At 41.6% G+C, this 25,926-nt stretch overlaps 4 protein-coding genes across 5 annotated transcripts; all 4 read left to right on the top strand.

Moving 5' to 3' along the window:
* Window positions 1-872: 872 nt before the first annotated feature.
* Window positions 873-13,387, top strand: slain1a (SLAIN motif family, member 1a). Its single transcript, XM_031734455.2, has 9 exons — window positions 873-1,467; window positions 2,806-2,942; window positions 6,141-6,257; window positions 7,716-7,826; window positions 8,023-8,172; window positions 10,403-10,744; window positions 11,447-11,635; window positions 11,768-12,110; window positions 12,565-13,387. Exons 1-9 carry the CDS (start codon window positions 1,037-1,039, stop codon window positions 12,638-12,640), a joined length of 1,896 nt encoding a protein of 631 aa, XP_031590315.2. The 5' UTR covers window positions 873-1,036; the 3' UTR covers window positions 12,641-13,387.
* Window positions 13,388-14,144: 757 nt separating this feature from the next.
* On the top strand, window positions 14,145-15,377 carry wu:fc50b12 (uncharacterized protein LOC103911624 homolog). Its single transcript, XM_031734456.2, has 3 exons — window positions 14,145-14,299; window positions 14,394-14,557; window positions 14,889-15,377. Exons 1-3 carry the CDS (start codon window positions 14,279-14,281, stop codon window positions 15,121-15,123), a joined length of 420 nt encoding a protein of 139 aa, XP_031590316.1. The 5' UTR covers window positions 14,145-14,278; the 3' UTR covers window positions 15,124-15,377.
* Window positions 15,378-18,058: 2,681 nt separating this feature from the next.
* kbtbd7 (kelch repeat and BTB (POZ) domain containing 7) lies at window positions 18,059-21,619 on the top strand. The gene has a single exon (XM_031734449.2). It carries the CDS (start codon window positions 18,684-18,686, stop codon window positions 20,553-20,555), a length of 1,872 nt encoding a protein of 623 aa, XP_031590309.1. The 5' UTR covers window positions 18,059-18,683; the 3' UTR covers window positions 20,556-21,619.
* A 1,560-nt stretch (window positions 21,620-23,179) lies between these two features.
* On the top strand, window positions 23,180-25,896 carry zgc:101559 (uncharacterized protein LOC492776 homolog). 2 transcript variants are annotated; one of them, XM_031734604.2, is made up of 2 exons: window positions 23,180-23,474; window positions 24,663-25,896. In XM_031734604.2, exons 1-2 carry the CDS (start codon window positions 23,217-23,219, stop codon window positions 25,101-25,103), a joined length of 699 nt encoding a protein of 232 aa, XP_031590464.2. In that variant the 5' UTR covers window positions 23,180-23,216; the 3' UTR covers window positions 25,104-25,896. The 2 variants fall into 2 exon arrangements, with proteins under 2 accessions (XP_031590464.2, XP_031590463.2); XM_031734603.2 differs by having other exon boundaries at window positions 24,657-25,896.
* Window positions 25,897-25,926: the final 30 nt, after the last annotated feature.

Below are 25,926 nucleotides of genomic sequence, written 5' to 3'. Positions count from 1 at the left end.
CTGCCATCTGAATACAGGAAAAACTGAGACTCATTAAACCAGGCAACATTTTTCAAATCACTATGGTGCATTTTTGGTGACTGTGTGCACCCTTTAGGTTCATCACGTTGTATGTTCAGAGATGCTCTTCTGCATACATTGGGTGTAACAAGTGGTTATTTCAGTGACTGGTGCCTTCTTATCAGCTCAAAGCAGTCTGGTCATGTTCCTCTGACCCTCTGACATCAACAAGGCATTTTCACCCACAGAACATTTGCTCACTTGGTATTTTCTCTTTTTCCAACATTTTCTGTAAACACTAGAGATTGTTGTGTGGGAAAATCCCAGCAGATCAGCAGTTTCTGCAATACTGAGACTTGGGTGTTTGGCACCACCTATGTTTCAACTTCAGCAGCTTGTCTTGACCATGTCTGCATGTTTAAATGTACCTGCAAACATATTTGCACCAACAAGCAGCGAAACAGGAGTACATAATACATACTTCATATATATGAAGTGGTTGCAAATGCTATGGGTACTTTTTTGTTCTTCTTTTTAAATAAATGTCTCGGTGGTCCTCTATCACAACTGTGTTTCTAATGTGTTTAATCATACTCATCAAATTGCATTATTATTCCTGGATTACTTACTGTAATGTCAGCTTACTTTGTCAGTCAGTCTTATCGGGACTCTTTTTTAACAGCTCCCCCACAGTTGTACTGGGCTACTTACATTTTTTGTCTTTCTTTTTTTTTCTAAAGCGTGCAAGACCGAAAATGTAGCTTGAGGATAACATTCAGGCTATCCGCTCTGTGTGTGCCTATAATAAATACTTCCTCAGCAGTGGTGCGATGGGAGTTGAACTCCAAGCTGCTGACCAATCAGATGGAGCCTGTGCAGTCATCCCAGCAGCAGCAGCATCATCAGTGTGTATCTGTGAGAGTGTGTGTAGCAGCTTAAAAGGGGGGAATCTGGACACCCTCTCTGAATAGAAGAGGACCCTCTGCAGGCAGGCCGTGCTTTATTTTTCCGCCCATCTCAATGTGTTTTTTACCAAATGGAAGCAGAGGTGTTGAACCCCCAGATGATGGCAGACGTCAATGGCAACAATAAAATCACCAGCGCGGAGCTCGAGGTGCTCAAGCTGCAGGAACTGGTGCGAAAATTGGAGAAGCAAAACGAACAATTGCGGACTCGAGCGAACGCTGTAAACAATTGCTCCATCGGCCCTCATCTTCAGACCTCGTTGTCGTGTCTGCACGGGGGTACGGCGTGCTCGAGCGACAGCTTCTCCGCTAAATATGACGTTTCCAGTGTCCCCGCACCTCGAGGCTCAGCGGAGGAACCTTTCGCCTATTTTCAGCCGAGCTCGGCGTCTCCTGACGCCGCTGTGGAGGACAGCGGCGCCGCTGGAGACACAACTGTTTTGGATGAGGTTGAGATTTTGGACCTCAACGCCGTGCTCCCCGTCTTAGAGCCTGATAGCTGGTAACTGCTCTGTTTATGTCTACCAGTTCATTACATGCCTTGTTTGAATTTACAGTGAAAGTCAGTTTCCCCCTCTGTTGGTCTGACCCTAATACATGCTTCATGGGCCACATGACAGTGAACCAGCCATCATTTTGAGGCAGTGTATGTCATGTATCCCGTTATTGATTGCATCTGTTTTGGTGGAACAGACTTACAGACTCTGGCAAATAGAGTGATTCTTACACGAGGAGCAAAACAATAAAACCAGATCTGACACAAGCTTTGGGCATCCCAGCATGCACCGTGCGTGCAGCATAGGTATCTATTCAGAGTAGGCAGCGCTGGATGAAATTAGAAACAATGACCCCCTTCAGCCTGTGATCAAACAGCTCGGCTTTGTGTGTTGTGTTCAGCCGTAGGCTGAACTACTTTGAAGCACAGGCTGTAGACTAAGGTATCTGACTGCTGAACCGTTTCCAGCTTTATGTATCTGGTGTGACGATGTGGAAAATGTAGCACACAGCTGAATGCAGTGCTGATGAGATACAGTTCAGTGGCTGTGCTGGTATAGCTTTACTACATTTAACACAATTACCCTTCCACCCCCAAGTCAGTGTAATGCTGTGGCCTAGTTGCTGGAGGAAAAAAAAGCCCAGTTCTGTCTGGCAAGTTTTCTTTTCCTTGGATATTTAGCTACAGTCTTGGAACCTAGTATACTAGGATTTACAGGCACACACACAGTGAGAAACATGTGGAATTTCTTGGGATTTATTAAATTTCTTTTCTGGCTGAGGATAAAGGTCAATTAAATTATTTTCACTCATGGTAGGGGATAGGGTGAGATGGAGGCAGAAGATGTGCTGTGGCAATCTGTAAAGAAAGAAGAAAAAGAGATTTGCTGATAAATAGGTTGATAATTTCATGTACAACGTGAAAATAAATCCCATCTAATTGATCATTGACTAAATTTCGCAACAGAAAAGTTAACATTGCCATTTGCAAGTCTATGCATTTGGCCCATTTATTTTCTGCTGCTGTTCCAGGTCTGGGTCCCAGAGATTCTTCCCATGTTGTAGAAACTTTTAGGGCATTTGGTTTGTATAAAAATCACACAGCCACAATGGTTTTATTTCACTGGGTAATAGCAGCTGAGAAATGTTGGGGCTGTAAAACACACTCTTTGAGATCTTGAGCTGCTATTTATTTTCTTTGCTCTCTAGCAACTATTTTTTGATTGCACTGCAAATACACAGCAGCCCTGAGTTAATTTATCATCTGTGCTTTTTGTGTGAAAAAAACAACATGGGCTGCCTGTAAAGGTGACAAGATCTAACTGTTTTTTGCTGCATTTTCCAGGCTGTATGTGAGTCCCAAAGCTAAGCTGCAGGGCCACAGTTTCCTCAGCCCTCTCCAGTGGTGCAGGCAGGTACTGGACCACCCGGGGCCTGAGGTGGAGCTCGCTAAAATGACCCTCTGTCACAGACTGGACCAAGGTACAGTGTACTTAGCCCCCAGATTAACAGTCTTCATCTGTGGCCACATCTGCCTCGCTGGCTGCTGAAATGTGATCATAAGCTGGAAAAAAAAAATCACACAAAATGTTTCCATGTGCAGCAGAATTTCTGCTGCAGCGTGTGAACCGTGGGAGGTTTTCACTGCACAGAGCTCACCGGCTCCAACATTTCACTCGCTCTCTCTTTAAAGTTGTGAGTTTTACTTCACCCTGTGTTCCCAGTGAGTGGTTATTTCTGGAGTAGCAGAGGACTCACGTGTACTCATCTTGGGCTGTACTTAAGATCCACTAAAGATGAAGATATTTATACATGAATTAAAGAAAGATCACCTTGGAAGAGCTTGATGTGTGTTCATGAAAGGCTAAACCCTGTGTTAACTGCAAAATAATGCAAAAATGATTATAAAGCTTTGATTAAATTATCATCATTCCACCAACTGAACCTCTAATAACAGCCCGATTTTACTGGATTTTATGAAAAAAGTATATTTTAAGTGATGGAATTTTTACATTTTAAATTTAAATACAGGTTTTAAATAAAAAATAAAGTATAAAGTATCAAATTATATTTGATATACATTTTGCAAGACTTGTCATGTCAGCTAATTACCTATTTTCACGAGTAACTCATAACTCAATCCACTCATAGTTTTCACATACAACATTATAAGAATTAAGCATGAAAATATTACAAATATTGTGCTGTATGAGATTTCATAATGGACGATAATTTTAGCATATTCATGTTTCACTCCAGTCTTGATCAGATTTTATCTTTTCCTTTATGATTTCCTATATGATCATAACAGTTTGATTATTGTGATTATCCAGAATCAATAAATTTGTTATTATTGTAGCTACTTAGTCTTTAAATCAAATGTTGTTTCCGTAGTGACAGTAACTATGATATTAAAACATAGAATATTGATATTATATTAAAAGCATGTATATTAATAACAATATGCCCTTTATGGCTGATCAAAGTAAGATGACTACAGCTAACAGCCTTAAATTTTCTTTCTCCATAGCTTCTTCTGGGAAAAAACATTCCCACAAAACACATGCTGATTTTAACTCTGTCACTTACATATATGTCATACAGCTGTTGTCACTTTCTTGAATGAAGAACTAGTATCACAGGTCTCACAGGTGTGTCTGCAGTTTGCGGCCGGCCTGATTGAATCACTGCAGTTTCATACTGATTCTGAGTTTTTGCCAAATCTATGAAAAACCTGCCAGATCTTCTCTGCCAACAGCAAACAGCTCATTCTCCTTTTGACTCTTGTTTTGTGTTGTTTATTGGATTGGATGATTGAAGTCTGAAGAAACAAGACATACTGACAGCTTAACAATGTATTCATTTAACAAACAGGAGCCTTAGTAGCATCTATAGGAAACATACACGGCCACAATAGCCTTCCACCTCCTCCTCACATGCTGGTCACCAGCTTTTCACAGGCGCAGCCTACATACTCAGCTGTGCTGCTCAACACACAAATGCATTTTTCTTGCAAATATGGCAGATTTAAGGGGAAATAAACAGAGTTTCCATCAGTTATTGTCAAGAAGCATTGTTACAACAAAGAAATAGTCGACCAAACTCAAATTTCCTTAGTTTTTGTGCTAAATTTATATGTTAATACTGTTTTAGCAAAGTCATTGAAACAAAAGTAGTTTAAGGATTAGATGATTGAAACCCAACTTAGTTACCAACAGTGTTACTGCTGAGAATGACGGTGCATTTTATCCACCATTACTTTCATTTTAAAACGGTCTCTGTCATTATCCTCACAGTTTTTGTTTTACTAACAGCTGCATAACCTTTACTCATGGCAGACCAACGCAAAGTCTTTGCATGCTATAATATCCTTTTCTCTAAGCATATTTCCACTAAGTGGGGCAAGGGGTTTATTGAGGTTTCAGAAATGATAATGGGACATATGTACGAGCTAACCTAAATCCAAAATCATTACGACTCGCATACTTGCGTGCTATCAAATATATATTTGCTGCTGGACCCAGTTTCAGATCTGGTGCTTTATAGTTTCTGCTCTCATGCATGGGGATATGGTTACCATAGAAACATGCTTACATTAAATGGGTTGTCGAGGCAGATTCGCTCAGCACTCCCTGCACCAAGAGCCTGTGCAAGAGACTTCTACTTTCAAAGCTCATACTTTCCACTCTATATGCTGCTCACCTGCGTGCTTTGACTTTAATATCCGAAAGAATTTCCTGTGATGGAATATTTTCATAATGCTGTGTGGTCTCCACACTGTGACCTGATAATGCATATTTGTTAGTGTCTGTGTTGATGTTTATTGGTGTGTGTTTGTGCCGTTGACGGTTCTCTTCTTCCTTTAAAGCTGTATTCGGGGAAGGCTGGCTCTCCTCCTCGGGGTCATGAATACATCCTTGTATTTGAGAGCCAGCAGCCATTGTTGGTGCAACTGGCTGTGAATGCTAGTTTCATCCAGAGTTTGAGCTTATTTGTGTCAGGAGTGCCGAACGCTCCAGTTTGTCAGGTGTAACCCTCTCAGACTACCAATCAGACACACTGAATGCACGTTATGTAACCAAGCTGAATTTACTCACTGCTACTTGGCATTAATTAATGAGAATAATAATGTCGTCCTCTAAAAGTGTACCCTGTAGCTAAGGTTTTTTCTATTGCAACTAATTGCTTTAATCACCATTTATCAGCAATTAATAGATTTGACAGCAAACAATGTGGTAACCCAAACCCAAATGCTCTTAGTTGCCATTAATAAAGTGCATGTTATTGTAGTGTTGAACCATAAAATGAACAAAGTAGTGAAAATCACACTTAAGGGCTATAAATGAACCGTGTATGCCAAAAAAACTAGTTCATAGTAAATCTAATTCTGATTTTGGGAATAGGTTGTAGCCTACATGCACAATCCCTGCTTATCCTGAGACCTAGCCAAAAAATAACTGCGGTTTAGCCCAATAAGCCGCAGTGGTAAGCTAAACCTCGTCTTACTGTATGAGCCTCCTCTGTCCGAGCCCAGACATTTGCAAGGTCAGTACTGATCTGCTAGAAGCAGATTAACATTTGGCCAGAGTGTCTTAAAATATATAACCCATGTACTGTATGTTTGTGCTACATGCTAAAGCAATCAGACTAACATGCCCTTCCCTGCAATCCTGTCTCTAGCAAAGCGGTGGCGAGGAGTGTCCTCCGTTCGTCCGTACAGCTGCATAGAGGGGCTCTCCACCCTCAGCTGCCCCATCCTGCCTTACACTAAACCTGCTGCACTAACCGAGTCCTCAGGTAACACCAATACACGTCTGATTCCTGCTAACCACAAAACACACACTCTTACATCTGGTAAGCGCAGTGGGTGTGAGTCAGTATGTACCTACAAACTGAAATCACTAAAAAAACTAATTTGTCAAATGGAAAGTTTCACTATTTAAAAGAGCCATTGTTTTAGGGGGGGTTATTATGTTTCTTATCATCTTATTTGTAAGCATGCTGTGGAAATGAAAGTTGGTTGGTTGGTTCGCCGATTTGGCCCAAACTGAAATCTCTCAAAAACTGTTTGATTTGATGATCTTTTACAGATAAAGATGAATCCTAATGGGTTTGCACATTCACACACACACATAGCCACTCCACTGGGTCTTTACTGTGATTTGGCCCTTATAAATAAAGATACTTGGAACTGATTTCAACAATGGTACAGTCACACTAGATAAAACAGTGTTTGGAGACTGTGGCACGATCAAAGTGTACAATAAACTTGTGATCTCATTGTTTTTGAAATGGAGACGAGGACCACGTCTGCAATCAGTTGAATATAACCAGAACACAACCAGCGGAAACAAGTCCTCTATTGCAAAGTGACACCTTGCAGACAGGATGGCAGTCTGTGACAGGTTGCCTCCCACCAGACCTTTGCAGTTGACATTCCTCTGGTTGCCCAGAAGTTGAGGGATTTGTATGCTCTATGCATCTATGGCCAATCAATCAGTTGAAAGCAAAAATTATCAGTGCAATCACCAGGCAATTGGATGTTGCCACCCAAGTTTTACTCTAGTGTGACTCGGCGATAATGAAACATAAAAAAAAAAAACAGTTTTATTTTTTAAAGAGTCATTGTGGCTTAATTAATTAATTAATTAAAATTAATTGAAGCACACTAACACAGTGACACCTTGACGGTAATGTTTAATCTCGTTTCTCTTTAAATTGGGCAACTTTTGCAAGGCAACTCAAACCTGCTTCTCTAACTCTTTGAAAACAAAATCTAACAACGTCACAAAAAAGCAAATAACGGGAAAAAATTCACATAATGCAAAAACTAAAATTTTGCATTGGCAAGACTCAAAGCCTTTTAGCCTTAAGGGCACAATAATCGTCATTGCTCGTATTAAAACCCTTTCCGCTGACCTCATAGTTGTTGTCTGCTTCCAAAAGTAATAACAACATAGAGCCAAAAGCATCTGTTGCTTCCAAAATGCTTTTGGAACTCTCTACATAACCCAGATTCTTAAACAACCTGCTCCTTGGAGTTTGCAATCAGATTACACCAAACTGCAGGGAGGAGATTATAAGGTCATACCCTCAAACAGATGGAGACGAGCACTTTCAGACTCCACCAGAAGACAGCTCCTTCAGCTCGTTCCTCTGTGTTCTATATTAACACAAACAGCAGAGAGTGCAGGTTAGGCTAGTCACCAGTGATTGAATGTCTTCTCTCTCGTGCTGTGATTTTCTCCTTTGAAGCTCCGTTGCCGTCATCTGGCCAGTCCTATCTCCAGCCGAGTCTCCCTCTCAGGGCCAGCTGCAGCCTCGCTGACAGAACACCCACCTTCCTGTCAAACTCCACTCTCCACAGTAAGAAATCACCCGCAACACGTCTCCTCTGCCGTGTCATTAATTTCTGCCGTTTCATCAGGTGTGAGTTACCATCCATCTGCGACAGTTATGTACATATAAATTTCACAACTCAGAGACGCGGTCAGAGAAATGCTTTGAAAGTGAATGTTGGGATGTTGACGTGCGTGTTTTTGTTTTGTTTTGTTTTTTTTAGACGCGGGCCGTCGGCATGCGGCGATTACCCCTCAGTCTTCCCTGGACAGCGAGGTGGGTGTGTCAGAGCTGGAAGATGACTCGATCTCCATGAGCTACAAACTGCAGGACATGACAGATGTGGAGGTCATGGCACGACTTCAGGAGGAGAGTGAGTAGACTGTTTAGATGTTTCATACAAAATGTGAGGGAAAATATGAGAAATTTGAGGAAACGCTGCTACAGATAGAGGTTGTGATGTTGGAATCGTATTGTCAGATTGTGGTTTTGTCCACTTTATATTCTGACGTAGGGGATGTGGTCGGTGGTTTGAATTATGGCTTCCCCAAAGGACAGCAGCTGATTGCAGAGGCACTTTGCTAGGCTTTGTAGAACTGTTACAGCAAATAATTGAATGATTTAGAAAAGCAAAATATAGGAAACTGTTAATGTTTCTAGGCTGCTCCTCTTAATTTCTTCTCATCTCTGCTAATAAAATGATATAAGCAGAATGTTTTTCAAGGCATTTGAAGCAGGGAGCCATCGCAGCCAAAATGTTTACCAATGTGTTAGAAAGCGTGGGCTACAGTCGAGAAAAGCAAGGCAAGAAGTACGGCACCCGACTCATAGCGCACTCCTACGCAGAGCTGCCTCTACGCCTGTGCATCACAGGACTGGAAAACAGCTCTGCACAAGCGCCTGAAACTGTGTGAAACTGGAAGATCCCTGAACAAAACATCACAGTCACATCACAATAACCAACATATAAGTTACTTAGTGATGGAGGAAAGGAAGGTAAACTGTACCTTCCTTTTGTCCAACTAATTTTCATTGGTCAGCTTGAGTAAAATACTGTGCATTTAACTTGTTTGAGTTTTGGGTTAAATGATTAGTATGAACTAACTGCACATATATAGAATGTAGTCAGAATATATGAATGAATGAAATCTTTACTTTGAACATTAAGGTATCAAATGTTAATACTGAAAGAAACTCACACAAGAACGAAATAAAAGACAACTATTATATTATTGTGATGAAACCCATTGACTGAAATCCCCGAAAATATCGACCATTTCCTGTTCACTTCCTTTTCCCCTTTTTAATTCATCATATATTTGTGTTCCTGATTATATAGCCTAATATTTATATATGCACTATCTATAAAAAAATCTACATATCTAATACACAGTCTCTTTCTACATGAATATATACATATTCATGCTTTGATCTATAATTATATATCTGTATCTATCTAAAAATATTGTTTTTATATACAATTACCCATAATAATTTTACAATGCAGCCATTATATCACCCTGCAGTCAGAATATCCAGTCAGTGTCACAACATAGAATTTAATATTTAACACATTGGTTCATCCATATAATGCTTTATATTTTTATAGCCCTCCTTCTCTTCTAAAATATAAAATATAAAGTACACAATAAACATTTATGATTTGCATCTAGATGGCAGACGTTGTCTGAAAACTCTGCAGAGAAATCTGAAAACTTGATTGTGGAAAAGTGTGACATTTTGAAACATGTAGAAACACTGCTCATAGTAAACTGATTAACTGACCCTTTGCCAAAGCAGTATGTGGCAATGCTGTCCTTTTACAAGAGTGAACACACAGTTGGAGTTCATGTCATCCAAACATAAGAGAATATCTGAGACGTATGAATCAAGTCTTTCGGTTTTGATTGGACACCAGCAGGTACAGTGATACGTGGCATGGAGCTGCAAATCACTCTTGCCTCAGCTTAAAAAGTCCTTAATTAGACACCAACTGTGCTCTTATGGAAATCTAAAAAGTTCTTCTCTACGTACCTGCAGCCACTCACAAACTTGTTTTAAGGCATGAAAATTGTTTGACATTGCTTTAAAAGGTAAGACATGAAAACCTTTATATATACACTACAGACTATTAACTGTCATTCCTAATAACAGCCACCTTCATAAGAATGTTCATAAGTGACATTTAGTCCTTAAACTTCTTTTACAACAAATTTATCCACATACTGTTTATTAAATTCACTGTTCCCTCTTCATGACAACCATAATTTTTGTGTTTGTTTGGCACCCACTCTGGTTGTAAACAGTAATGCACTGCCTTGTGGAGAGACTGGAAAAGATTACTGTGCAACATTGCCAATAAATGGCTGACAGTAACATAAATGTTTGACCTTTATGAAGTTGAAAGGAAGTGATATCTTGATGCGCTTGTGTGCCATTAAATTATGCAGGACATTTCAGAATAAACTTCCCTATATCAGTCTGGTCTGCCGATTCAGTAAGTGAATAATGGATGAGCGGCGCCTCCAGAAGGAAATGTATCCTATACCACGCAGGGTTCGTGCTTTCCTCGGAAAAAATGCATTGATTTGTCGCCCCTGTAGGCCTCCGACAAGACTACGCCTCTACCTCAGCCACAGCCACAGCTACGGCCAGCCGTCGCAGCTCCAGCTTCTCCTTGCACACCCTCAGGCGCAGTCAGATGGATCTCGAGGAGGAGGACGAGGAGGATGAGGGTTACGACCAGCTCCCACCTCCCCAACCTCGACTGTTCCGCACAGGCTCTATGCAGCGGGGCAGCCTGCCCCACTCTCACACCTTCTCCAGTTTCAGAGACTGCAGACGCAGCTCGACCACCCATCAGTTTTCACTCAGTGGACACTCCCAGTACTCTGGACCCTCTAGCCTGATCACAGAGACACAAACAGCATACACGAATAGCACAGGTGAGTGACCCGATCTGATCTGGGAACATATCTGATAGATGACTGTTAAAAACTCAGGGAACAGTCACTATCTTTGGACTTTTGTTCTATCAGCATGTCAATCTTTATAAACGCTGAAGAGATTTTAAACGCTGATAAATGTTAATCAGGTGATAGCTAAGTGTTTTAAGATTGCGTTTCAGCAAATCCAATCATTTTGCTCTTCACACACTGTTTACCTGCATGCAACCAAGGCCCGCTCAGATGTAATTAGACTAAAAGAAACAGAAAACTATTAAATTACACTTGGTCCTTCTCTGCAGATTAGGTGTCTTTATATGCAGATATCAGTCTATAGAGATAACTGCATGACTGACTGATTGTTTTAGTCTAAGACAGATACTGCTGTTACTTTGAGGAGCAAGTATTAGACTTTTCCCCCTCTTTAAAGTCCTAAGTTAAATTAAGTCAGAATGGTTAAAAAAATAATGCAACATTTTGAGTGGACCACATGAAAATATCCATTCATTAATGGATATGACGTGTCATTCTTCTTAAATTTAAAGTGTCAAACTAAGATGTGGTTCTACAGGGGAGTATACTATGCATTATATCTTTGCTGAGAGCGCTTACTTTCATACTTTCCTAAAACTTTGAAAAGCTAAAAAAAAGCCAACTGGGCACCTGCAATACCTGATCAGCTTTGTTGATGTTGTTGCATAGACAAGCTGCGAAGAAGCATGCCCAACCTGATCCGAGCTCCCAGCATGCCTAGTGTCCCCAGCATTCCATGCCTGGCTTCCCCTGTCAACCCACCCTCCCACGGTCCCTCCTCTTTGCCAACGATGCCCTCCCTCCGGAACAGCCAGAGCTTTGACTCATCGAGTGGGCTTGCACGACTCCAGTCCTCCAGTAAGACGCCTGTTTTTATGTGTGTGAATGATCAAAGAAAGGGAAAAAAATCTGTTAACGCTCAGCTGAATGATGACAACTTAAAATCTAGGAATTGCAGTATGACACTTGTGCTTCATAATATTCCTTCAGTTCCTTCCCCAGGCCAGCTCAGTCAGCGAGTCCAGAGTGTCGGGAGTTTCCCTACAACGGCGCGACACACTCTAAAAGCCACAGCCTACGTAAGCCCCACAGTCCAGCAGGGACCCACCTCCACCTCTCTGTCCACCTCTGCCAGTCTGAACTCCATCTCCAGCAGTGCCGCGCTGCCTCAACCCCTCAAACCCAGCAGCAGCATTAGTTTGCTGCCACAGGCCCTCAAACCCACCAGCGCCAACCAGTCAGCTGTCCCCCGCAGTTCCCTCCCTCGGCCAGCCTCCTTCATAGGAACAAGTGGCGTTCCACGTCCCAGTAAAATCACCCAACCCACGCGCAGGTAAGCACACATATGCTAACTCCTTTGGGTTTAAAGGGGAACTACACCAACATGAGTACTGAGGAGCATGTGCAAAAAGGCACTTGATAATTTCAAATTTAGACCTGAAGATAAGGTTATCTCAGGGGATCACCAGAGGTGGTAAAATTCATCCTCTGATGACAGTAAAAGAATAATTTTCTGAGCCATGAATTGGTTAATCAATTGAAGTATATGATGGCAAACCTGGTCAGACTATTAGTGCATTGTGAGTGTGAGTGGCATTGTAGCAATCTTTGGGTGTGGCATTGGTGGTTCAATGGTAGAATTCTCACCTGCCACACTGGAGACACAGGTCTGATTCCTGAAACTTTTAAAGGAAACAGACAAGATTCTTTGTGGGATGATGGATCTTTTTATTTAACTTTGATTAATTTATATGCTTGTATAATACTGGGTTTTTTTCTATCTGCAGTTTGCTTACTCCTCCAAAGAGCCTGGCTGCTCTGAGTGCCCTGAGGGACGGCAGCTGGAAAGATGGCTGCTACTGAACCCAAATAAGCTGAAATTTGAGAGGTGCACAGGGTATCGCTGTGTAGGAGTGAGAGTGACAGTTATCATGAATATAAGCACTACTCCTTGCTGAAGGACAAAGTGAGGACTGATGAGCGTACAGGTCCAGCAGGCTGGATCTTAACCTTGACTTGACACACCATGAAACAACCAGGCAATACTCTGATAATCAGCTGTTAAATGTGAAACGGATCCTCTCTGATATGTGTTTCTTGGTTTGTCGTTGTTAATTCTTGCATTGAGCAGAATAAACGTCTCTCTCCAACCGAAAGCTTAGAAAAATATATCCCATGCTTTTGTACATGCTTTTAATGATTTCATATGATTAGTTTTGGAAGTATTATTTTTTTCAGACTGTGGTGTCAGATATGAAGTTGAACCTGAAGTTGGAATTTTGTTACTTCCTGTGCCTGTAAAAAAAAAAAAAAAAAAAGTAAAAAAGAAGAAGAAGTAATGTAATTTATGTTAGTTATAGTTATTGGCTGGACCTTGCAGCACTTTGGATCAGAATTCTGATTAACACATTGAATTTTTTTTAAGTATTAGATCCATCAATGACCTTGTACACACTTTATCTTTTGTTTAGTTTCTTTTTATTTAATGTTTACATTCAATTCCGAAATGTTCTTTGATAAGCGTAACTGCTGCAGTGATATTGCACAAGGAGCCCTCATGCTTTTAATGGATGGCAAGAAATTAAAGAGGAAGTGAATTTTTAAAGTGAATAAAAGCATTTCAAAACGTTTTTTCATTCTCCTTTATTAAAATTATTTGTGAAGAATCGAGGGGGGAAAAAAGGTAAATTGCAAAAGGGGAAAGGGATTGCAGCCAGTGATGAGCTGCGGAAACCTTACCAGGAGCATGTAGCCCACGAAGACATAGCAATAGGATCTCTAGGACACACAAACGCCTCAATGATTGCTATTCTTTTGTTTTTATGTCTGGACGCCTCCAGTTGTTTTGAGCATCTCCCACTAGGACGAGATGCCTGAGCAGACCAAGGAAATTATGTCTCCCAGCTGGTTTGGGAACAGGACTTCTGCCCCTCATGATCTGGCCATTGAAAAGTAATGAAGGGATGGATGAATGGGGAGTTGTAGCTTTACTTACTGCAGTTCAAAATCTATGCATTCTTTAACTCAGACATGACTCAGCTTAAAAGCATTTGGAGTAACGGTGGTGTAAGGGTGAAACCATATTCCTGTATTCTTCCCTAGTAAAAATACAATACTAAACCAAGTTCAGTCCTATATTCCTACAAGTGTAAAGTATATCTGAATGCTAACATCACTTATATTATAGAAGCTACTGCTCAAAAAATAAATGTAGAATTCAGTTTTGCACATTACAGTTAGGGGGTTATGAGGTTTGAAGTGGAAGATTCACTGTGGCAGCTGTTAGTCTCACAAGGTGGTCACAAAGTGACTAATGTTTAACAAGTGAGTATGTTGATTTTAAATCTCCAGAGTAACACTCAAACACGCTCTACTTTGACATACTGTACCTCAGGGTAGGTGACTAAAATCTCTTATCTTTTATCCTTTGCGCAAAATCATTAAACCAGACCTGAAGACAGATATTGTGTGCGCAGTGCTGACCTTTTGGAGTTTTTGATAATGCCCAACAAAGCACAGGAGGTATGTCTAATCTGCTTTCATCTGCACTTTTGTGCAGATCATTTATACTAGATCGTTTTTCTCAATGGAATTTTCCCCCTTTTTTGGCTTACAGGATGCTGTGATCAATCTAAAGACGCTGCAGGAGATTTCCAGGCAGCTTGGTTTTGAGTGGACAGTTTTGGCATATGAGCTCGGCTTCAACAGAACTGAGATAGGACGCTTCCACGCCAGCTCTACAGAGAAGAGTGTCCAGGCCAAGGCCATGTTGGAAAGCTGGTAAAGTCTGTGTGTATACTTTTGAAAGTATCGTGTGCTTTGTTTAGAAACTGCTGTTTCTAAATCAAAAGCCAACATCTGATTATCTCAGCAGTGTTTAGTCCAGTTTTATACGTCAGCTGAAATCATTGTAGTCCTAAGAAATTGAAGTAGATTCCCAGCAATCTCATGTGAGAAACTTAAATAACTTACTTGTGTTTTACCATGGTCACTTGGGCTTTCTAGACACTGTCATTTTAATACAGTTCAATTTTTGGGGGGGCTTTTTATACATCAGTGAATTTCTCTTCTTTCCATGAAATACTTTTCAGAGGTCCCCCTTTATTCACAGGTACGAGAAGTCATGGGACAAGCCGAATAAGACCAAGCTGCTGCAAGACGGACTGGAGCGAGCCGGCAGACGGGACCTGGCTGAGAGACTGCATTGCCTCCACTGGGGTCACCAGAAACTGAGTCAAAGGGTGGAGCTTCCCTCTGCCTTCCCCTTCCTCATCACAGTCCACAGGACCATCGACAACCGAGACGCACTACGTAAAATCAACGACCTAAGTCGTAGATTCACTTAAACCTGGGTGAAAACGCAAGTAGTTGTGGCTATGTCTGTAATTTGTGTTCTATATGTGCATATGTGATACTGCAAAGAAGCAAATGGACTCAGAATCAATTAACCAACAAATCAGGATGTATGCTACTTTTTGTAGTGCAAGAAATTAAAGCTTTGCAATAAGGATAAAGGCTGTCTTTGGACTGATTTTAAAAAGTTTATTAATTTTAATTGATATACAAAAGACAAAGGTCAAGACAGTTTATGTGGGTCAACTGTGTCTACAGTGGCTTGCAAAAGTATTCAGCCCCCTTGAACTTTTCCACATTTTATCACATTACAGCCACAAACATGAATCAATTTCAATGGAATTCCACGTGAAAGACCGATACAAAGTGGTGTACACGTGAGAAGTGGAACGAAAATCATACATGATTCCAAACATTTTTTACAAATAAATAACTGAAAAGTGGGGTGTGCGTAATTATTCAGCCCCCTGAGTCAATACTTTGTAGAACCACCTTTTGCTGCAATTACAGCTGCCAGTCTTTTAGGGTATGTCTCTACCAGCTTTGCACATCTAGAGACTGAAATCCTTGCCCATTCTTCTTTGCAAAACAGCTCCACAACTGCCTTGTGATGGCCTCAGAGGTTGTCTAAGAGAATGTTGGGAGCAACAACACCATGAAGTCCAAAGAACACACCAGACAGGTCAGGGATAAAGTTACTGAGAAATTTAAAGCAGGCTTAGGCTACAAAAAGATTTCCCAAGCCTTGAACATCCCACAGAGCACTGTTCAAGCCATCATTCAGAAATGGAAGGAGTATGGCACAACTGTAAACCTACCAAGACAAGGCCGTCCACCTAAACTCACAGGTCGAACAAGGACAGCGCTGATCAGAAATGCAGCCAAGAGGCCCATGGTGACTCTGGACGAGCTGCAGAGATCTACAGCTCAGGTGGGGGAATCTGTCCATAGGACAACTATTAGTCGTGCACTGCACGAAGTTGGCCTTTATGGAAGAGTGGCAAGAAGAAAGCCATTGTTAACAGAAAACCATAAGAAGTCCCGTTTGCAGTTTGCCACAAGCCATGTGGGGGACACAGCAAACATGTGGAAGAAGATGCTCTGGGCAGATGAGACCAAACTGGAACTTTTTGGCCAAAATGCAAAACACTATGTGTGGTGGAAAACTAACACTGCACATCACTCTGAACACACCATCCCCACTGTCAAATATGGTGGTGGCAGCATCATACTCTGGGGGTGCTTCTCTTCAGCAGGGACAGGGAAGCTGGTCAGAGTTGATGGGAAGATGCATGGAGCCAAATACAGGGCAATCTTGGAAGAAAACCTCTTGGAGTCTGCAAAAGACTTGAGACTGGGGCGGAGGTTCACCTTCCAGCTGGACAACGACCCTAAACTTAAAGCCAGGGCAACAATGGAATGGTTTAAAACAAAACATATCTATGTGTTAGAATGGCCCAGTCAAAGTCCAGATCTAAATCCAATCGAGAATCTGTGGCAAGATCTGAAAACTGCTGTTCACAAACGCTGTCCATCTAATCTGACTGAGCTGGAGCTGTTTTGCAAAGAAGAATGGGCAAGAATTTCAGTCACTAGATGTGCGAAGCTGGTAGAGACATACCCTAAAAGACTGGCAGCTGGAATTGCAGCAAAAGGTGGTTCTACAAAGTACTGACTCAGAAGGCTGAATAATTATGCACACCCCACTTTTCAGTTATTTATTTGTAAAAAATGTTTGGAATCATGTATGATTTTGGTTCCACTTCTCACGTGTACACCACTTTGTATTGGTCTTTCACGTGGAATTCCAATAACATTGATTCATGTTTGTGGCTGTAATGTGACAAAATGTGGAAAAGTTCAAGGGGGCCGAATACTTTTGCAAGCCACTGTATATGTTGTTATAGTTGGCTACAAATAGCACAGGTGTAAATGGCAAAGTCTGCAGTAATGTTTGGCTGATGGGACCATTTTAAGGAGAGATGATTATTGGTGGATATGTACACTGCATTTAAACAAACATCTGACCATAAAGGGCCAATATGCACATGTGGCTGAATGATGCATATACTAAACTGCAGTGCAAGGGACATGATTTTTTTAATGATGGTATGAATCCATATATTTCATATTTTTTATGCATAGTGTGTGGCTGTCACATATACCACAGAGAAGAAGCTCTAATGTGTTACAGCAAATCAAATAAATAGCCCATGCCATACTATGAGACTTGAGTATTAATTATAAATGGGCTTTGGGGAGTTATTAAGCATTAAATTAAAATATTATGGTTTTATAGTGGCAATGTGTGCTGGACAACTATATAACTGAGAGCAGGGACTCATAAAACACATTTGTTGATTCACGATGAGAGTTGGATGAAAGGATTACACCACAGATGATCATACCGCCTTCACCTCAGCTTAATAATCTATTATCTATTTTTATTATTTAGTTTACTAAACTTCTATTAATTAGTTTATTATTATCTGAGGACAAAATGTAAAATTTGACTGTAAAAGGATTACATTAATAATTATGCTTAAAGGCAGTAAGGACTGAGACCACGTGAGTAATTAGAAATAATATATTAGGATTAATTGAAAATATGGTAATTATGTAAAAATGAAATAACACAATTACATAAAAATACAAAGAAACACATAAGAAATAGAGATATATTAAAATTATTACAAAATAGTATCAGTTTCTAAAAAAATAAAATAACACAATTATATAAAAATATAAGTAAACACACAAGACATAGAGGTCTTTTGTTTAATTTCCAGAATTATCCGCTTTAGCAAAGGGGAAAGTAGTGGGAGGAACCATATTATGTTCCAATCAATCAAATTCAGTTGACCCAGTTGCACAAACCAATCAGTGGGCACGCTTTTTAAAACAAGGTTGTATGAGTGCGCAACGAGCCAGTGTGGAAGTTAATCAAAGAAGCCTTCAAAATAAGATTTTTTTTTTTAACATTTTTATTTAAAATACTAATTTGCGTATTTTAAAATGAGAGTCTTGGACAAAATAGGATATTACAATCCACCCGGAGCGTATAGCACTGCTTAAAAAGATGAACTAAAACAACGCGCGATATCTAAACGTACAACTGTACTTTATTGTGGATGTTCTTCTCGGAATATGTAGCTCAAATCTTGGCCGTGTTGACGTTTGTGCTTGTGTCGGCGCTCTAGCTGCCACACTCAAAACAGAAAACAGCAATGAGGAGGAATTTAGTGAAAATGAACATTATCGGTAAAGCAGCTCCCTGGAAGTGGTGTGCGGATTTTTTTCTACTTTGACCGTGACATTATGCTCATTTACAGGCCGACAGCTGTCGGATTTCAGACATCCCGGCGACCGTTCAGCTGTTAAGTCGCTGTTGCATTTATCCACACTGCTTATGTTTGATTTTCACGTGTAAACGGACGTGTCATTATCAGAGCTCGGGGAATTTGGCGTTACCGAGCATGTTTACCGCGTCACACGGTGCTTTTTGAAACACTGGCCGACGTAAAATAGCTAACTGATCGCTTAAGTTGCAACAATGGCCTCGGCGCTGAGTTGCTTCAGTGGTCCCGAGGTGCTGGAGGACGCCAGTCACGCTCGGGGTTTGATGGACGGGTTGAAGTTGCTTTACGATTGCCGGCTGCTCGGGGACGTTACTATCGGAGTTGAGTGCGAAGAGGAGTCTTTGGAGCACAGCGGCAACCCCACCAGAGGTGCCATCGACCAACTTTTCTTCTGCAGCCGCAACGTCCTGGCAGCTGCTAGCCCTTACTTCAAAAGTATGTTCACCGGTGGGTTAAACGAGAGCGTGCAGGAAACTGTGGTCATCCGCGGGGTCGATCCTGAATCTATGTCCGTTATCATCGATTACTGCTACACGGGCAGGGTGACCATCACAGAAAGTAACGTGCAGAGGCTGTATGCAGCGGCCAACATGCTCCAGCTGGAGTACATCAGGAAAGCTTGCTCCAGTTTCATGACAAGGAGACTGGACTTGTCTAACTGTGTGGGTGTGCTGAAATTTGCTGACACCTATGATAACCCCGAGCTGAAGGAGAATGCGCAAGCTTTCATTGCCAGGAATTTTGGCCAGGTGTGTAATGGGGGGGATCTTTGTGAGCTGGACCTGAAGCAGCTGAAGGAGTTGCTCTCTCTGGACACCCTGGATGTGGATTGTGAGAAGAAGGTGTGCTCGGCTGCTCTGCAGTGGATCGAGGCGAACGCAGCACAGAAAAAAGAGGATGCGCTGCAAGCACTAAAGTGCGTGCGCTGGAACTTGTTCACTGAGAAGGACAACTGTTACCTGGAGAGCCTCATGGCAAGGCCTTTCATTGAGAAATACCTGGCATCATTTTTTAACAAGTCCCCTGAGGACGGCTGTGTCGTGTCTGCTACTCTGGATGTGCCAAAACACAGAATAGGTGTGAGCGCAAAAGAGATGATCCTCTTCTTTGGCCTACCTAATGACAACATAATGTGCTGCGACCCATACTCGGAGGACCTGTACTTCATGGCCCCTCCTTTAGAGGATCTGAGCAGTCAGGATTACAAACGCTCCACCATGGAGTCCTTAATCGCCTGTGCCACCCCCGAAAACAACTTGTACTTGGCGTCCCACCTCTCGAAACACTTCTGGCTGTACAACCCTGTGCTCAACAGCTGGCAGGAGCTGGCAGAGAGGCCACTGGGCAGAATACACTCTGGAATGGGCTACCTCAACGGGCACGTATACCTTCTGGGAGGAAGAAACCCGGTGACGGATGCCAGACTGAAGGAGGTGGAGTGTTACAGCGTCCAGAGAAACCAGTGGACGTTTGTGGCTCCTCTGCCTCATTCTCTGGGTAAAATGCAGGTGGTAGCCCTACACGACCACTTGTACGTGGTGAACAAAAGGCGAATGCTTTGCTACGATCCCAAGAGGAATCGCTGGCGCCACTGTGGGTCGCTGAGGCGAGACAAGCTTCACAAAGCCTGTGTGTTCCAGGACCAGATCGTCTGCGTGTGTGACATCCCTGTGGTGAAAGCCTACAGCCCCACTAGGGGTGAGTGGAAGAGGCTCGGCGACATTCCCATCGACAGCCGAGCTCTAAATTATCAGGTGATCCAACACAACGGCAAACTGCTTCTCCTCACTCAGACTTTACTGCAGCACAACAAGAACAGAGTCCTCATCCACGAGTACGACCCGGCCAGGGACTCGTGGAAGAATATCATGGCGGTGTACGTGTCCACGCTGGGGCCCGTATGTGTTTCGACGCGCGTTTACCCAGCGTGCCTTAGCTCTGCCCACAGCTTCTCCACAGAGGAGGACGATGACAGTGGCTCCAGTGCAGACTGGGATTTTGACGGGCTGACAGACGCAGACTCAGACTCTGGCAGCTCTAGCTCATTCTCTGATGAGAACTGGTAGTGAAGTGTGTTGCAGTGTCAAAATTAATTAAATTATTGGGTTTTTACAGGGTGGTTTTGTCTAACGGTGGGGGGATTGAAGTATTTATTCAGTATTAAAACAGTCAGTAGAAGCACAGGTTGTTCAAAAAAAAAATCTTTTCATACGTCTGATCAGTAATGTTAATATTGGGACACATAAAACCAGAGAAAATGTTTACGTTGCCCTTTCACAGCATTTTTACTGGGCAAATACAGGGGTTACTAATTGGGAATAATTGCAATTCTTTGCAATAATTGCTGGAACTGAGCCATCACTTAACGCTGTTACTTCCACCCTTGCTTTTCCTGGTTCAAAAATGTCAGAGAATCTGTGGGACTAAACAGGATCCATGTGGAAACAGAGTGGCAGTGAAAGTGCAAGTGAAACAAAAGTTTCAGGGAGTAGAAAAGGGAAAAAAAGAAAACTGATGGATTAGCAATAGTGCTTTGCGTCTTTTGCGTGCAACACCTAAAGGTTTCACATGGATACCACAGCTGTAATGCTTTCATCACATGCTTCCCGAGGACCTTCTCTCCGAGCTCGTAGAGCCTGTGAGAGATTTGTCAACGCCAAACCCAGAAGAACCTAAAGCTGTACGAATGTGCCCACTAGTACTCCTGAGTGGAGAGCCGCTATTAAGCTTTAACTTTATGTTACATGAAGAGTTATTTGGGTAAGCCATTCTCTTTAGAGTGAATAAATAAGCATGCGAGCTTAAGATCGGCGTGAAATCATGGCTTGAGTGTTTGTGATATCAGGCATCTCAAGTGCCTCTTGTTTATGACTATGAAATAACTGGTTATGAACTGGGCTTTAAAATTTATGGTCCTTTTTATGTAGTTGATGCACACAGCGACGTCACACACACACACAGGCGGTGCTGTAAAAACTGCTGCGTGAAGTCTAGGAGCCAATGTACTGTACACTCTCTCAGGTTTAGGCTTCAGCAAAAGCCCATTTGCGATGACAGAGGTTCCTTTTTAGATTTAGTGCGATCCGGATGTTCTGGTGACGGCTGCTGTGTTTTATGATTTTGTTTGAAATCAGAGAGTGTATGTGTGTTTCTTATCTATACTTTATTTTTTTGTGTGTTGCAACAGTTTTTTTTTTTTTTTTTTTTTTGTATTGCTTGGGTGTGATGATTTATCTTATTGCCGGAACACTGCAGAGAAGCCCAGCCAAGCAACCCCTACGCTATTTGCACTTACTGAGATAAATGGTGGAGATAAAATATTACAAATCCTCATCAGCAGAATGCTGGATCACACAAAATAATGACCATAAAGTTGAATTAGCACCTCTGAAAACACTGCAGAGTATAATCACGAATGACTCTTAGTCAGGGGATTTTTATCAAGCAGTTTTGGGAGTAAAGGGAGAGGAACTGTGGGTAATGACATGCAGCGAAGGCGTGGTAGAAATGGAGCTGCTGGCTCCAGAGCTGGGTTTACAAAATAAACTGTTAAATGAGTGCAGTCCCGACTGTCTCTCTGATGAACAATGAAGTTTATCGAAGTAGATGGGGTGCTTGGCTGTGGATTATAAAGCTGTTTTTGGTAAATGTGTCAAATAAACATCAGTGTATGCTGCAGAGCTACAAGTGTGTGTAGTGCTGAGTTTTACAGAAGTCGTATTTATTGCCACTGCATGGTGAAACTGGAAGGTTCGGGTTCTGAAGAGTGGTCTTGTGAGTATTGTGAGTTTAATATGGTTCAAAACAGAAAAATAGTTCAAAAAGGTTCTAATTCTAGGAGGATTGAGTTTTAATAGAAAAATGTGTCATTAATGAAAGTATTGGTAATACTTTTTTCTTTTTTATGAGACATTCATGATGTGTTGACTGACTGAATTGCTGCAGAAAAGCAGAATGATTTTTTTTTCTTTTTAAATCTTACGTTTGTATTTATTTGAAACTGTCTCTGTTTAATGGATTTCCATTGTTAGATGTTCTCTTTGTTTCTTTTTTGTAAGTTGTACAAATTTGTATGAGGTTAATATATTAGTGCTCTTGGAGGATACCTACTGAAGTGTTTGTGGTTGAGTGATATGTCTGTATGTATATAAATATAATAGCATACATGATTTTAAAAATAAAAATTTATTGATTTAAAAAAACTTTTCTCAAATATTTTGTATTTATTGTGCGGAAGACTTGATTCACCCCTCATTTCTTTTTTCCAATCAGTTAGACTTTCTAGTCTTTATTTTTTTTAAGTGTTTTTTTCTAAGAAATGCGGGGGGGGGGTGTTGCTGTTCCTTGAAGGCCAATCGGGAATGGAGAGGATGGCTGCCATGAGGTCATTCTTAAGGAAGGGAAACAGAAAAAAAAATCGGCACAACCATGCTGTCATTTTTGTGTATGGCCAAAAATGAGTAATTAAAATGAAAGGAAAGGGGAAAATAATCTCTAACCATATTCCACGTTACATTTTTTTAATTGTTCTTTTCCTCAGGCAAGTTCTCTATCAGATCTCTAAAGAATAATGTGTACAGCTAAATAACACAAGAATTTGATGAATTACTTGTATTCTGCACGTAGCCTACAGCTACGTTTAGGTACATAGGTTCAAAGGTACTCTCCTTTGGAGTCTCGCGATATTTCAGAGCTGTAGCGCCGTCTAGACCGCGAGAAGATGAGCAATGGCAATAGAAAACAAACCTGGGGAGGAATTTGACACAATTTTCAGTCGAAACGACTCCCTGGAGCTCTCCTCTCACCACGAATACGACACTACACACGCTCGGATTTTCAAGATAATAGTAATAGGAGACTCAAATGTGGGGAAGACGTGTTTGACCTACCGGTTTTGCGGGGGCACTTTCCTGAAAAACCCCGAGGCAACTATCGGGGTCGATTTCAGAGAGAGGACGCTGGAGCTGGATGGAGAGAATATCAAGGTGAGAAGTCCTACATTTTAAGAAAGGCACACGGCAGATACCCGTGAACGTCCACTGCTTTTTTGTCTATGTTAGGTTTATAGGTCAGCTCACAGAGCCTGACCTGGAGTCTGTTTTCAGCCTGTAGGCATGTGATGGAGCTTACTTTAAAATGACCAGTTGTTAAAATGAAGGCTTTGTCACCCCTATGAGGCCATTGTCATTGTTCACAAGAAAGGGAATAACGAAACTTGGTGTAAAGCCAGTTCACAGTCATTTCTGTTCTTGCACATATAAGTGTTTATTTTCATTATATGCCTGCTTATAGTCCTGTTTGCCTGGAGATTTTCCCCCTTTTTACGAGCTTCCAGTCAAAGTGAAACAGATCTTATTAACCATGCCTCAGTCTGATGAAGTGATCCAGACGCAACACAATAACAAGTCACCCAAGTAGATTTTTAATAGTTTTTTCCCGCAAATTTAAACCCAGTTTTTTGGAGGTGCTGTCAAAAAAGGTCTATTTTGGAGTACTTTCCACAGCAGACAATTTGACGCATCACAGTGGGAACATGCAGTCTATGATAATGACACTCACATTAGCTCTGTCTGTCGGTGTTTCAGTAAACCATGACGGTGAGTGAGTAAAAGGCAGTGAGCCAGGATGCACATTACCCGAATGCCGATAAAAGGAATTCAGCCATCTCTGGTTTAATAATTTAAACCTCAGGTTCTCCTTCTATAAGATGCTCAAGTGTCTGCTGCACAAATGTCCCAACTATCCTAACTTAACCAACATTTTTTTAGCAAGCGCAAAAACCCAGCAGTTGATTGAGTCTGTGGTGATAAAGTATGGCTTATTCTGCTGTGCAGTATCCTTCCATTTCCCTGAAGCTGCTAAAACTTTGTTTTGAAAAAAATCAAGATGCATCATGCTGAAACATTAAGAAAAAAACAGTAATTAATTCTGCAAAAATAGAGATGTATATTTACACACACACACAAACACATACAGCATATGTAAGCACTTCTTAGTAGGAACAAACGTTGAAGGTTGGAGCTGAGCAGCATAAACAAAATAGGGAAGCTGGAATGACGCTTTGCTGCCTCCTATTGAACTGGCTGGCAAAAACACAAATATAAAATAACACTGGCCGTATGCTTTAAATAGGAATCTGTGGCATCAATTTGTTTCTGCTGTGCTAGTTACAGATTTGGGACACAGCAGGTCAGGAGCGCTTCAGGAAGAGCATGGTGGAGCACTACTACCGCAGCGTCCACGCTGTGATCTTTGTGTATGACGTGACCAGCCTTTCTTCCTTCGAGAGCATCCCCGAGTGGATTCAGGAGTGCAGCCGGCACTCCGTGGGGCCCCTTGTGCCCCGCATCATGGTAGGAAACAAGTGTGACCTGAGGGACCGCCGGGAGGTTCCCACATCAGCCGCACAGTGTCTCGCTGACAGCTACAACTTCCCGCTGTTTGAGACTTCAGCCAAGGACCCGTCTGAAAAGGAAAATGTGGATGCTATCTTTCTGACTTTAGCTTACAGGCTGAAGAGCCACAAACCCCTGAGACTAAAGCAGCCCAGTGAGAGCAATTTGAGGCAAATGTGGAACCAGAGAGAGCGGGAAGCAGCAACTTGTCAATGCTGAGGTCACCTACATCCTCCATGGATGTACTTGGATTATATAATACTATCATGGCAGTCCTTCAGGAGTGTGCTGAGAAAAGCAGATTTCAACAACACAGAGGCTTAAAATTTACAAAGCACTCTCATATCAGTTAGCTAGAAATGATAGAAGCTTGGTAAGATTTTACAATTTTCCCTGCCTGGTATGAGGCACAGCTAAATTAAATAAACAAGTCAGTAAAATGCATGAATGCATATGGAGGTATGCCGAGTATTTGTAGCCCAAACTGCACTTCGGATCGCCGAGTCTGCAAACAGAAGATTGCAGAGCGCACTTTAGTGGATGCATGATCATAAATGATATGCAGCCGTTGCCAGTACAGCAGCATTACTGCACTATAGTGTATCTGCAGGTCTCAATGCAATTAAAAGACGAACGTAATGAAGAGAAAAATTGATTTTTTTTGTGTGTGTGTGTGTGTGTAAAGGGACCAACAGGATATGCTGATACTGTGACGAACACTGCAATTGAATGTTCTGAAGTGATATTTTAGTTCTTAAAAGTGCAGTGTGAGACTTGGTGCTGTTATTGAATGTATTTGTGTCAGCTAATGCACATGGACAGCTGTTTGAAGAGAAAGATCAAGAACACAAGGGATAAAATGTAGCTGCTCCACCTAGTTCACTTGAAAAGCATGCCTAAAAAGAAATTCAGTGGATCTGAGGAAAAACGCCACAGCTGACTGTTTAATGTGTTGCATGTATACAATAATAATAATACACTGTAAAGATGAAAATCAATAAAAGTGGTTGTTTCGGTGTCATGTTCTTTTCTTAATGTTTCT

Source organism: Oreochromis aureus, linkage group 16 (genome assembly GCF_013358895.1).
Source record: "Oreochromis aureus strain Israel breed Guangdong linkage group 16, ZZ_aureus, whole genome shotgun sequence".
Lineage (NCBI taxonomy): Eukaryota > Metazoa > Chordata > Actinopteri > Cichliformes > Cichlidae > Oreochromis > Oreochromis aureus.
Note: the sequence above shows the minus strand (reverse complement) of the source record. Positions and strands in the feature narration are given on the sequence as shown.